The sequence below is a fragment of the Sciurus vulgaris genome, assembly GCF_902686455.1.
Source record: "Sciurus vulgaris genome assembly, chromosome: 19".
In the NCBI taxonomy this organism is placed as follows: domain Eukaryota; kingdom Metazoa; phylum Chordata; class Mammalia; order Rodentia; family Sciuridae; genus Sciurus; species Sciurus vulgaris.
Window position 1 is genome coordinate 10,948,919 of NC_136480.1, and position 14,780 is coordinate 10,963,698.

Here is a 14,780-nt window from a genome sequence, read left to right on the forward strand (position 1 = left end):
GACGTCTGTCTCATAAGGTTGTGCAGTTAAGTGAGTGTGCATTACGTGCTTGGAACTGTGGCTGGTGGCCGTGCTTAGTACGCATGTGTGCTCCCCAGCACAGCCGCTGCTACCACTGCATGCACTCGGAAAGCCCCATGCCAGCACATCCTCTCCTGTGTTTGCTACTTTCTCGGAGCTGTCGTCACCTACTCTGGGCCCTCCTCACATAGCTCGCCTGCCATTCCCTTCATATCGCGACTCGTGTCAGCCGTGCCCGCCTGATTGCCTGGAGGACACAAGGAGCACAAGCCGCTGTCGAGAATGAGTAACTGCCCTCCTTCCCCAGCCATCCATCTTTTCCCGCACTGGCTGGAGCTCTCCATGTTCCCCTCGGTCAGGTGACCTGCAGTGCTTTTCTCTGGAGATCATCTGTGGTAGAAGAGAACACTGCACTGGAATCTGGATCTTCATAATGACGGATCTGTTGCTCTTGCCTTGGTTTAAAAATAACTCGTCAGTTTGAAGCTACCGCTGCTCTTGAATGAAGAGATGCCTGGGTGTGACGGGATCAGAATGAGTTCCCAGCTCTGATGTCGCTGTCTCTTTGGATGACTTTCTGAACCTCCCTGAGCTTGGTTGGTAATTTGATAAATGAGGAAGATGAGGAGGATGCCACCTACTCAAGCCATATTCCTTGAAAGCGAGAGATGCCTTGAGTGCAGTAGGAAAGTGAACCTGCCGAACGCTGGACCAGGGCCAGCTGATCATAACTGTTAATGGTCAATGACGGAACTTGTTCAGATTGGATAGATTTTTTTCTGTGCTTCTGAAACCTTGTGGATATTGTTTTATTGACAAGATTTAGTGACTGATATTATCAATCCTTTTCTTTAAGGGAAAACGCACAGCTTTGTGTGCACTTTCACAAAAGTAAGTCCTACTCTCTGCAATGGCCTTTTTGCAGCTTGGGTTTCGTATTAAGTGACATGGGAGACAGGTCAGTGTCCTCATTAGCTAAGTGTACTCTACCAGCTTCTTGGAGCTGGTTGGGGAGTAAATATCTTGTTCTTACTCTTGTTCCCAGCTTTCCAATAGCAGGGACCCCTTTGGCCAGGGGCATTACCCACCACTGGAGTTCACACAGAACTCGTGATTGTTGAAAAATGCCAGCCATCATTCTGCCCTTTGCTTGAATGTTTTCTTCATTCTCAGTCACAAAGCACCTGCCAGAAAAGGACGCTAGGGACCAGCCATGCATAGGACCAGCACAACAGGACAATTTGGCTCTCGCGGAAAAGGACCAAATTTTTTTCCAGCCAGTGCCACCGTCCCCAGTTGACCTATCACAGTTGAAGTGTACTGAGAACTATCTGAGGTCAGACGATGGCTGTGTTTGTATCCTGGGCCTTTCTCTTGTAGACAGCAGCATGGCGAGGGAGTCCTCACATTACTGCCATTCGGGTGGAGATCGAAACAAACCAGTCTTCCTGCTACAGGAAGGAGGTTCAGCTACAGGGGCAGGCAATAAGCACAGCACTGCACACAACTTCAGAATGGGACTGGGGAGTCTTCCCCAAGTGACAGAAAACCATTTCTGGCCAACAAGTCTTTTGTTGTTGTTCCCAATATTTATTGCCCTCTATACAATGTAAAGCTCTTTTTACTAGAATCACAAAAGAAATAGGCCCCACGCTTTCAGAGAGAACTGGTATACCATTTCCATAAGCAAAAGGGAAGGCTGAGAACAAGTTGTAGCTCGTCTGCAAAGGAACTTCTTATCTTTGTTTTTACTTTCTCTAATCTGTGGCTCAGTGCCGACCCCTTTGTGACTACAGGAATGTTCTGCATCTTTGCCATTCGTTATAGTAACTGCTGGCTACGTGCACCTACCAAGCCCCTGAAATGGGGCTCGTGCAACTGAGCAGCCAAATATTTAACTAGTTTTCATTCTGGCTAAGTTAAACAACCACATGTGGCCAGTGGCTATTGTATGACTGACAGGTATAGTGCAGCTGGTAACAGATGGACAAAGAGGCATTAATAACAAATTATTTAGGATAACATGATATGCCAAGTACTATGTTCAGCATTTTCTGTGGATTAAGTCATCGAATCCCATTAAGCCTATGAAGTACTGACTCATACTATTCCCACTTGGAAGATGAGAAAACAGATGCGCAGAGAGCAAGCAGTATACTCCTGTCACCGTGTGGACGTAGGGCAGCTGGTCGCCAAATCCCAGCAGCACAGACCGGCAGCCTCAGTCTCACCGAGGCACTGTACTGCCTCTCCGCAAGATCCTGGTCAATGTTACTGGCAATGCTGACTAAAGACCACCCTGATCGTTTTCACTACCTGACTAGGCAGAACATGAAGAGCTCAAATGAAGATACAAAAGTATTAAATCCATTTGAGAACTTCAGGGCCAAATAAATGCAGACTTGCCCTAGTGAGCCACTTGAAATGATTGCATGAAGCTCCATCAACTCACTTTGCCTACAGAAGTCACTGTCGCCCATGGAGTGCAGGAGAAAAGAAATGCTGACCTAGCTTCTTATTGGGTGTTGTCATGGAGATTCAACTTTAAGCAGTTGTGCTGTGTATTCCCACGGCAGAAATTAGATCCATCTCTATTTAGTCTACAACACCAGTGTGGAAACCCCTTGAGAGGGGACCTTGAAATAACTTCTCACAGTGCTAGCAGACAGTTAAGAGATGGGTTCCTGGGGACAGGAGGTGGTACCTGACACTGGAGCAATAACCAAAGTGCCTTCCAAAATCACATCACTGTAATGTCCTGGAAAACACTTGGCTGTGTAAACAGCCACCATCAATGGCATAGTGCAGCTCTGATTATCAGGCAGAATTAAGAAAAGCAGTTTTCCAAACATGGATATGCATCAGAGTCACTGGGGAAACTTGTTAAATACAGGTGAGTTTCTGATGAGCACCAGGTTAGAAGAAGAAATGCTTTGAATTAGACCGAAAAGTATAAATAGAAATCTATTTTGCAAGCTTTCTTCCTGGCAAATTATCTGCCATAAATAGGTATTTTAAAAACCAGTTCGTGATATTGCCTTAAATACTGGAATAATAATAGTACCCGAGTTACGAACAGGTCCTGCTAATTGATATATCACCACAGTGCTGATGCTTTTGAACGTGTTTATCCTAAAGTCAAGAAATATGTTGTATGTTATGAAATTAAATGAAAACTGTGTATTTTCAATGTGATTTCCCAGATAGCTTATTTGATAGTGCAGTGGAATTTGGGCTTTGAGGCACTGTAGCTCCAAAATAGATCAATATTAAGTAAGTTGAAGACAAGACAGGAAACATTTTGATATTTCAATCTAAAAGTCCTTCAGGTTTTCCAGACAAAAATGAGATGCAGATAGATTGCTGGATACTCTGAGCTTTATTGTGCATGGTACAGAAAGGGGATAAATACAAAAGATCAGATAGAAGGCTATCAGCTTGGAATCTCCAAAGTTCTTTCCTAGAGGAGGTAGAAACAGAAAAGTCCAGTCACTTTAAGGTGACATAATAGCAAAATGAACAATTAACTTTTGTATAGCTACTGTGCCAAACACTATTCTACTTGCTTTAAACTACAGAGTGATGAAAATTTTAGAGATAGGAAACTGAGGCACAGACAGATGATCTTTTCTGGAGAGCCAGGCTTTTCTGCTTCGCATCAATGGTAGTCTCACAACTGGTTTGGTATAATTTTTTCTGATGATTTTGGTATACTGACAGGACACTGTATAGAAATGCCCCTGACTAAGCTCACGCCATCTGGCCCAGGTCCCTTTCATTGATTAAATTCATTGGTGGGCTGGGTAGCAATGCTCACTCAAGATACTTGGAGGGATGCAGACAGATACTTGCCTTGGACAGCTGCTTGACTCTACGGCAGTGCAGATGGTCACTTGCAGTGGCATTTTCTACCTGAAGAGAAACAACAGCTCAAGTCTGGACTTTGGCAGAGCATAGGAAATTAACATGCAAATGAAATTTGCAAACCTGACCAAAACCAGGGAAAGAGGAAGCAAGTTCTTAGAATGAAAATCTAGCATTTTTTCATGATAACCCAAGGATGCCAGCTTCATCAAATTTTCAGCTATACTGATGATAACGATCCTGGTGGTCAGTGGCTTTATTGGCTTTGCTCTGGCATATGCAGAGCGAAAAAGAGCAGATGAAGAAGCTGTAGTGGAAATGAAGTTTTTACATTTTTATTCCAGGGAAGTACCATTCCTTAATGCCGACAAATCCTCTTTTGGCTTTACTTGTGTTTCCATGCCAAATGTAACCATAAATATAGAAAGACTCCTGAGTTTAACTTAACAAAGAATGCTCTCAGCTCAGAATAACCAGTGGGCTTCAGTGTGTGCTCTTTTGTGGATTTCAGTGAATTCTCCAGAGTTGAGTGCATCCAGCTCTGACTGGCCACTGAAAGACCGCAAGAAGAAGTGAAATTGCATCAAGTGGTCCTGTGAGTTACAGTATCATAAAGGAAAAAAACTACATCTTGCTGAAGTCAGATGATATTTCTACCTTGAAACCCTGGAGGGTCCATCTCATCTCAGAAATTTGAGGGCCTCTGGACAGTAAATGCTGATTAGAAAGGCAATGCAGATAGTATTTGGTCCTGTTCCATTCAGTTTCAGGAGAGGTGTCTGTCCAAAGAACTGAGCACAAGCATCTATTCTTCCACTCATTTGTGTAAGTTGGTATAGGGCTCCAAGCCTCAGATACTTCCTATGTCCAGCAGGGTTGGCTTCTTGGTAAACCCTATAGCAGTGGGGATAATATGGTGGAATTATTATCATCATAATTAATATTATTTTACTGCTGCAAAGCACCGTGCTGGGCATTTGAAGACTGAGATGAGTGAGCCTGGCCCTCCGTGGCAGTTCAATATTGATAAAAGCTTGACAAACACCAAACTCAGAAGCATCAACAGGGATTTCTGAGGGTTTTATTCTGGGCCGGCCTATAAGGGACTATGTTCCACTTTATCGCTCTTCTATCACTCAGGACTTACCCAGAACTATTATTTGTGCTTAAAATGTTCCTGAGCTTACTAGCTGGCCTGGAGTGATCTGTCCAAGTTAATGACATGGAGTGGTTCACAGATCGGATGGCATGAGTCTGCCTGCCCCACTGCAGCCTTGCTGAGTGACCGATAGCTTTCTCTCTGTCAGTTTCCCCAAGCCTGGGGCTAGTAGTAACCCATCTCAAAAAGAGAGCTTGCTGTACATACAGGAAAAGGTTGCCCATTGTCATTGGCAACCTGCATGTCACCCCCTTGTAAGGCTGATGTAATGGTAGGTAAAATAATAACCACAAAATTAGCCGACTAAAACCTGCAGAGATGAGTGGGGACCAACGCCGCTACTTGGAAAGAAGGGCTTTCCTGTGGGATGCCCCGCAGTCTCCACGGTGTCGGCGTCTTGTCCAAGATGATAGTAAAGCGGAATCTGAGAACAGCACAGAATGTGACTGATTCACAGAGATAACCTGAGGTGAACACAGCTTGTGACACCCCAAGTATCAGAACTTGGGTTGGATTCCCAGTCCATTTGTTCTTGGTATTGCCCAGAGAAAAGGACAGCATGCAAGGTCATGGCCCAGACTTGAAGTAACACTTACTGCTAGTGGGGCTGCTGAGTCATGGTGGGGTTCTCTGAGCATTCAGGACAACTCGGCAAGAACACGTCGGAGACCCCTCCCCAAGCCGAGGTCACTCTGAAAAAGGGCAGACGTGGAGAGGGCATTCAAAACTCATCTTCAATTTGAAAAGAAAAATAATGAGAATATTCATGGTGATCATAAAGAGAAATAGTGATTACCTTTGATTCCTAGAGAAAGTTAATTTAAAATGCATCCATGCTTCATTGTACTGGCAAAAAAAAAAAGAAAAAATCTGCAAAGTTGAGGTAGGTCTTTAGTAAGAGGAAAGACAGGCATTGTCACTTGACTCTTGGGAAGATGCTCATGTATAACTGGGAGAAGAAGGATTTCAGAGGTGAACTGATCTGGGTTTAGGATGCAGACTTTTAAAATGCAAGTGATATTTGAGGACTGAGTGACTGGCTCTAAGAAAATGAACTGAAAAATCAGAAAACAGCCAAATAGATGGTTCATAATTTTTTAATCAAATTAGAATCAGAACCGTTGGAAGTTATGTGCTTAGCATCCATGGAAACTTTCAAGTTTGTGAGTGCTTTGAAAGAAAAATTATCCACACATCTGTAGTCCATAAAAGAAAATAAATAGGCATGAAACTTAAGTGGTTTCATATACGGGTTCAGCACAGCAGAAGAGATAAATACCTAAATGTGGATGTAACATTGATGTGTCTTTTACACACTGTACAACACAATTTTTTGTGCACAGAAGTGCAACACACTTTTTAAACCTTTGATATCAGAGAAAAACAAAGATCTTTTCAAGTTCTGTGACCTTGGACATGATTTGGAAGAATACAGTTCCATCATCTGAGATCTGTGTATTTTCTTATTATAAATAATACTTCACTCATCAATATTTACTGGATACCTACTAGGTTTTAGGTAAAGTTGCCAGTCTGGGATTTGCCAGGCCTTTATATTAAAGGCACAGAGGAAAAGGAAACAATCCCTTTAGTAAGGGACCCCTGTCCCTAATGGTAATTGCTTACCTCTGTGTCTGCCACCAGATCTGAGCTCGCTGAGGGCCCCGTCCACTTGTGGCCCCCCATTTCTAGTCAGTTCAAGGCTGGCTCACAGGAGGAGTGTTCAACATTTCTTAGATTGATCCAACTGAGCAATATTCTTAAGGTTTGTAACTCTTAACCAGATAGTGCAGGGCCATGTTGAATCTTAAAGCTTGTAGTTTCCATGACTTTTGGGCCTCATGTGCACATTTCTTGTTGTGTTATTTTTGTTGTTGTTGTTGTTCCTAGGTTTTGAACCTACAAGTGCTTAACCACTGAGTCCCTCCCCAGTCCATTTTGAGACAGGGTCTCTGAGTTCCTTAGGACCTCACTAAGTTGCTGAGGCTGGCCTCAAACTTGGGATTCTCCCACCTTAGCCTCCTGAGTCACTGAGATTGTAGGTGTGTGTCACTGAGCCCAGCTGATGTGCACATGTCTTCTCTGCTAAGAAGTAGTAGGAGAATTAGCTGCTTATGCTCATATTCCATTCTTTAAGTGGAAGACAGATGACAGGTATCACTTAGTTTTGGAAGGTGTGATGAGCTAGCAAACCTGATGAGAGCAGTGAAGGTCTTCCACACAGATACCGAAGAGATTTATAGCAGCATTTATTTCTTAGGAGATTCACTGTCAAAGGTCAGATCATTTCTTTGCCATCCTTTACTTAAGAGTAAGTCAAAGTGGACTCTAAGTCAAGGTAGTCTCCAGTTAGAAGAACACCATGTTGAATGTTAAAGAGGGACAGTTGACATGTGATCCAAAAACTTGCATTGTAGGAGTCCATAAATCTTACAAGTGCTAAATAATACCATCATTTAATGACAAGAAATAAGAAATTAAACTTTTATAATGTCATTTCATAAATTAGTGAACTGTCAGTAACATGATATTCTGTGTAGTTGCTCATGGGTACAAAACCTTGTAAAAATCACAACTCAGGGTTCTTCTGTCCACATTTGCAGGGCTATATTAAACTCTTAAAGTTTTTAAATTCAAACCTTTATTCGTGGTGTGAGACTTGAGCTCCTAAAAAACAACCTATTTCTTGCCCTGTGATAATGCCAGATGAATCATTTTTTTCTTTCTCAATTGAATTTTAAAATAAATGTCATTAGCTAGATAATTCCTTGTAGACTTGTAAAATTTATGAACATTTAGATGAAAGATGCAGGCAGTGTGGATTTTGTGAATGCCAGCTCAGTGTTTATCATAGGAGGGTGCTTTCAAGGAGAGGCCTTATATGGAACATAGTTTCTAATATGTTTTGTCCTGTTTAGATTTGCTCTGTATATAGCATTTGTTGGGGGCATAGTGGCTGAAACTAGGGTTGAACAGCACAGTAGTAGAAACTCCTCTCTAAAATTTAGAGTTTACTATTTCATCTTCTCAAAAACCATCACCCAGAAATGGATCCACCCTACAACATGTGGTGCCTTCTCTCCCTGGTCTGCTAAGCTGACCCATTTCATTATTGACTGTGTAAGGTGAATCACCCTCTCCTGAATAAATGTAACTTAGACAGTCTTCCATTGCCGATTCTTTTTAAAGTAACCACATATGATGTTTATTGTGCATTGGTAAAGCCAGTTATAAATTGATCAAAAATGGAGACCAAACACTGTTTACATTCAGAATACTGTTAGAAAAAAAAAAAGATGGAAGAAAGAGAATAATGAACTTGTAAAATCCCTTGACAGAAACAAAGAGAAAGTCCAGTCCATGATATTAAGCAATATCTTCCTTCACCCAAGATTGGATTTCCCTGCTTATTCTCAGAATCTGTCTAATCAAAATCTTTGAAGCAGGATAATCCTAGGAAACAGGTTGAGTTTATTCCTAAACACCATCCTAAAAGCATTTTTTAACAGAAAGATGGACTTGAAAATAGTCATCTTATTCCCTTTAAACCAAAAAACATCAACTTACAATGAAGCTAAAGAGAATTTTTAATGGATTGAGATTAAATCATTTTATTTTTCACCCAAAGAAAATTTCTTCTCATTTGTTTTCAGGAAGTCTCATGTAAAAGGACTATTAAAATGATGAGCTGCAGTGTTTTGACAAGCACTCATACTGCAAAAACTTGAAATCTCACTGGAATACAGTTACATATTCACTGTAGAGAAGAATGCCCTATTTAAAAACTAGGACAGATCATGTTGATGTGGAAAAAGGAAATAACTATGTGAACAATACATCTGAAATTAAAGACGGAGTTGTTGGCACCCATCTAAAATCAACAGGAAATGTAATTACTCTTTGGAAGTACTCTTGTCCTATCTTAGAGTGCTAAATGGAGTTTTTTAAAAGAGCACAATGTTATTTGTATTCAGAATATCATTATGAAAACAAAGATGGGAACAATCGGAGCAATGATCTGATAACAAGTCCCATGATAGCGACATGGGGGAAGAAAGCCAGTCCATGTTGTTAGGCAGTATTATTCCCTCCCGTGATGTGGCCTCCAGGATCTCACTAGAGATGGGTCTTTGTTTTTTTTTTTTAACAAGCACAATAGGAAGTTTACAGGGACTCCGAGGGATTCACAGCTACCACCTCATTTTAATATGTGAACTCCAGGATGTTGACTGTTCACTTTTCCACAGTCTGCAGGGTCCTGACTCCAGCAGGGTGAGGATGCTTGCCAAGACAAGAGTTGATTTCCATTGCTTGGGCTGGAATCAGGGGATGATGAGGATAGTACTAATGCTATTCTTCCTGAGCAAACATTTGCCAGTTAGATCCCAAAGTAACTTATAGACATAAATGGGGAAATTGATGAGCATTCTGATGTCATTTGATTGATGTGACCAGTTCACTGGTCACAGAAGTTGCCATTTCTCTAAGTTCTCAGTTTGAATATACTTGGTACATCAGTTGGTAATCCCTGGGTTTGACTAGCTTTGAAATTCATCTTTAGACCTGCGTAGTTTCTTGGACCCCTCTCTGGCTTCTGAGAGATGACTGAAATGGGTTCAGTGTCTCAGAGGCAGAAAATGAGCTACAAATTATCAAGCCCAGCCAGTCAGCCTTTCTCTATTATGTCTTTGCTGCAAAAGAGGAACCAAGACAGCTTGGGCTGGTAGGATCAGCCATTCATGTAATTCCAGTGCATACAATTCTGGGACCGTGCATATTACTTTGAATATTTTTAATAACAATAAACCAGAGCAAACATCTCTCCCCCTAGGTTTGTCAAACATCTCCCTTCTTTCCCTGTAAGCATTCCACATTTCCAGAGTGTGAAAACATGCATTTGAAAAATGATTTCTCACCACTGGTAAAGTGAAACATGTATTGGAGTGACCAGCACCCGTTCTCTGCAATGACAGGCTAGTTGCTCAGGAAAGACAAATGTGCACACACCCATAAACATATTCTCCAGAACATAAACCAGGCACGTGACCAATGGCAGCTGCTGGCATGAAGCTGATTGATCAGACTGTCTTTCCACACACATATTCTTCATATAGGTAGACTTACAGATTGTCATGCACAGTTCTCATGGAAACATGTCTAATTCGCAGTGTAGACAAGAACACATAGACAAATACAAATTAGATTGTTTTCTTACCTTATGGAAAGCAGTCAAAAGCTATACTGTTGGTGGGATAGTGTACCAAGTGACAGACTTTTGTACACTCTTTCTTACTGGTGGGATACAGTCTACAGGAAAAGTAAATATATAGGTATGTATAAAATAAATGAGCACACTGACTTTCTTTCCATTATTACTATTAGTTTTCTTTCTGCAGAAGAGGCTGCGATAGAGACCATAGGTATCGTGCCCGCTCTTTGAGGGGGTTCGGTAGCCTTCCGTAGACCAGTCTGCCACAATTCAGGTACCTCTGAACATGGGAGTAGTGGTGCCTCTGGGGTTTACCTTCTTGAGTTGGAACAGCTGAGGGAACCAGCTCCCAAATAACTCATCTATCTGCTCTGAGCACCATTTGCTTCCTCCTGCCATGCCTCTGGTCTCAGCCCAGCAGGCACACTGACCATTCTGCACTGTTAGTCCAGAAAGATGAAACAAGTAGCATAATGTCGAGAATGTTAAGAATCCAAACAAATGAAGAAGCCAAAACAAAGCAAAGCACTCTGACAAATGAACAGCACAGGAGCATATTCCAGAATTTTCTAGGCATCATGGTTTGCATAGGGTTTGGTGTCCACATCCATTTTCCAACAGCAGAAGAGGTTTCTTGTGTGTGTCTGTTTACTCAAACGCCTCCTCCTATCCACAGTTCTACTGTCCTATGTAATTGCTTTCTTCAAGAACAGCACAAGGGTTTCACTCATGTGTTCCCCTTATAGTAAATGGAGAAATGGTAGTGAAAGAAAAGCAGCATCAGAATACAGACTCCTCTTTATATTATTTTTATTTGAGGGACACATGGTTACTCTTAGCATGCCTCCTCTATACAGCATATTCATCTGCTTGACACCGTCTTTCATCTAGTATCTGTCCAGCCTCTGTCTCAGGGTCATTTATCAAACCTGCATCTCTACATCCATGATGGAGATGTGTCCCAAGCTGTCCACCTGCCTCCCATGTCCAGCTACTGTAAACCATCTGCAGTCAGCTCTCTGTATCCAGCCCAGGTAGTGGAGGTGTTTATCTGTGCTCTGAGGGGACACTAGCCTAGTAAATGAATGGCATCTTAGGTCAAAAGTAACTTGAGGCCTCTCATTGTTCTGCATTGTGATCCTTTACCAAGGAAGGCATGAGATGAGAGGAGAACTCAGAGCATCCTGTGGTTCTGACCACGACAGGCGAAGGAGTTAGCAGACCTCATCTCCCTGTCCCTCTTGGTGACATTTTCCTTCCAACTTAGAAGGGATCATAGGGCCATCAGTGCACCATGCCCAAGCACAACCATGTTTCCATGTGTGTCTGGCATTGTTGAGTTCACCACCAACTCACAGATGGTAAGTCGGTAGTGGAAAGTGCAACTTAAGATGCCAAAGGAGACAAATGTCCTAAGATCCATAGCTTGAAGTTCACTTCTTGGCAAGGAATGTCAGAGAGACTAACTTGGCTAAATCTAAAAATATCCAAATCAGTTTAGGCTCTACTGAACCCCTTGTGACAGAAATCTTATTTGTCTAAATAAAAATTAAATAAGTAGCTGAGCTACACCCTTCTACCATCTGAGCTTGCTATTCATCATCTAAATGGAGTGGCTGTACCCAGTGGCCCTGCTTTGAATATGTAATGTTAGTAGTGCAGCGATAACATTAAATTTTACTTTTTGTTTCATACCGAAAGCTATTTTTTATTAGAGATTATAAGTACACATACTAGTTCAGTTCACTTTGACAAAATCATACGTGCATAGAATTTGATTTCAATCCCCATCATTGAACCGTGGGATTTTGACTGAAGAAGCAACTTGAGAGAAAACTAACTCCTTGACAAATAATAAGACCATCCTAGGGCAGTTTTGGTGGCTGCCCATGTGAAGCCGACAAGCAGGTTCAGTGCAGTGTAGACACGTAGTTGCGGTGTGGACTGGATGGGTGGAGGAAAGCTTGCATGCAGCAGGTGGCAACTGCAGTGATGGAGCAGCGCTGTTCGCAATGCAGACACCAAGGCTGAAATGCACTGCGACCGAGTGCTCAGAGCATCAGTGGGCAGGAGGGCGTTTCTGTTCTGTTATTTACTTTATAGCTCACCACACAACTCAACTCTCTTCTCAGATACCCTCTCTCAGAAAATAGAATACAGAATTTCCCCAGCTGAAGATTCTTTTTTCGAGTGCATGGTCTGTGTTTCTGCTTTTAAAAACCAGCGAATAATTCCTTTGTCTCCGTTACCAAAGTTTAGATATTGGAGAAACTTTGAGCTAGAGTTTTTATCCACAGAGTATTACGATAATGATTCCTAGCATCAAAGCAGTCTCGCCTGTTTATATTAACTGAATCATTCATTTATGCACTCTTTATGCACCTCTGTATGTACATTTTTGCATTGTTGTGCACTATCAAATGTAATTGCCATCTAGGATACTACTTTTTCCATATTTGTTACTCCTTTTGGAATCTTTTTAAATAACTTTCTTACTCATCTTGGGTACATTTCAAATTTTTTATTTTTTGATTTCTTCAGATGGGATTGGTCCCAGATCAGCATCATTGCCCAAGTTATGGGTGCTTTCTCCATTATGGATTCAGACTTAGAGTCCTAAAATGAACTCCTTGCAGGGGTAGACACACTAGTTTCTAGAGCTATGTCCTCCAATATAGCAGCCACAGCCATGGGTGTCTACTTAAATTTAAATAATTGAAAACAAAGTAAAATAAGAGATGTGCTCACTCAGGTGAGTGACTGTGTTTCAAGGGCTCAAGAGGCACCTGTGCTAATGCTGACTAAATTGGACACCAGAGTTCTAGCACATTAACACCACTATAGCAGGGGCCCCCGGACAGCTTTGGGAGACTAACATCTTTTGAGTTACTCTTGGGGACTGTAGAGGGTTGGGTCATCAGAAACCCCAATGTTTGGAGGTACATGAATCTCCTCCTATGGTTCAGAAACATCTAGTCAAAGTTATTATGGTGTTTAAGGGACATAATACCAAAAGTACTAAAAGAATTTTAAAATATCTTTCAGACTGGTTGTGAGTCAAAGACTACTCGATTTTTCTTTTTCTTTTGGAATGTTGGATATTGGCTCAATGTAGACACCAGAACAGCATAAAAAAACAACAGCAATAAAACTTTATCAAGGAAAGACACCCAATGAATTCCCAAATGGGATCATTGTTGTGATTGAAATAGATAGTGCAATATTTGGATTTTTGAGTTAATAAGATGAGGCCTCTACCTTGGCAGCCTTCTTTGAGTTCAGTTTACTCCTGTCTGTAGACAATACAAGTAATAATTCATTTCAAAAAACACGTTTAACTTAAGAATCTCCCACTAAACATCATCATTATCACGTTCTTTATGTGCAAAAAATATATGACTAAACAAGGAAGTCTTTAACTCCACGGTCATAACCACATAACCAATCAAACTGAAATGTACTTTTAAGCAAAAATATTTTGCATCTTCAGGAATGGAAGGAATTGGCATTTATTTGGTAGACCATGTGCTAGATGCATATTTTTATAATACACTTAGATATTATTACTTCCATTTAATATGTAAAGATGTTCAATTTTAGAAAGCTTAGTGACCCCCAAAGCCTTGTAACTGAGAAGTGGAGGAACTTGGATTTGAACCCAGGTATGTCCATACCCAAAACTTCTTCCTACAACACAGGGAGTGCCATAGCCCTGGACCATCCATTTTCCTTCTTCTGAGTTGCTCTGGAGACACAACAGAGCTATACATTTGTTCTGTTGGTCCCCTCTCAGGGAAATTATTTTCCTCTCTCTTGCCTTGTCCCAGGTTCTACTCTACTGAAAGGTCAAAGTGAAGCCCATAATGTTGGCTCTGACCTTGTTGCTGTCTACTTACTTTCAAAGTGTTGTGCCATATTTGTTCAACTGTTTGTAAATGAAGACTAGCCAAGACCATGGGTCTTTGTAGGGTACTCAGTTGACCTTTTGAACTTTCTGCTTGGCAGTCAGCATTTTTCAACAGTAAGTTCATTTCATAATTGAAAAGTAGTTTTTGTGAATGACTTCATGGACCACCAGAAACACATTCTATATTAAACCCAGGGCATATCCTAAACACTGGAATCTTTCATTCTATATGGAAAGGGCCAAAATATTCTAGGAAAACAAATCCTAGAACTAAAAGTTTTAATGTAAAATTCACTCTTATCATCATATCATTAGTAAAAGTAGCAACTAAGAATTTCATGCATTGACTCTGAGCTGATATGTTATTTATAAAGTGATGTCTATATGCCCATTTTATATGGCATCATCTACAAGCATGACTAAAGGCTACTGGGATATTGCAGATATGACACACATCTCAAATCTCACATTTGTTCCTTAATCCCACCGGTAAGGTTTTGTCTTTCATAGAACAAATCTGTTGTGCAAAGGTGTGGGTCATGTTTTCCCCACAGTGATGCAATTTACATAGTGGTGGTCTGGGCCTATGTACTTGGATGAGAGTTTGGCAATTTTATCCA

General features: G+C 41.3%; 1 protein-coding gene across 7 annotated transcripts in view; it reads right to left on the reverse strand.

Moving 5' to 3' along the window:
* The window catches only part of GRM7 (glutamate metabotropic receptor 7), an 891,077-nt gene that overhangs the window by 47,229 nt on the left and 829,068 nt on the right, over positions 1-14,780 (reverse strand). For 2 of the 7 annotated variants that reach the window (XM_079122076.1, XM_079122080.1), the window contains exon 10: positions 10,260-10,351. The exons of 2 other annotated variants lie outside the window; for them this stretch is intronic. In XM_079122076.1, coding sequence (XP_078978202.1) covers positions 10,281-10,351 — 71 coding nt within the window. In that variant the 3' untranslated portion in view covers positions 10,260-10,280. Of the gene's footprint in view, positions 1-3,868; positions 3,934-4,879; positions 5,777-10,259; positions 10,352-14,780 lie in introns of those variants that run through there. 3 more of the 7 variants (XR_013760830.1, XR_013760831.1, XM_079122079.1) reach the window with 3 other exon arrangements.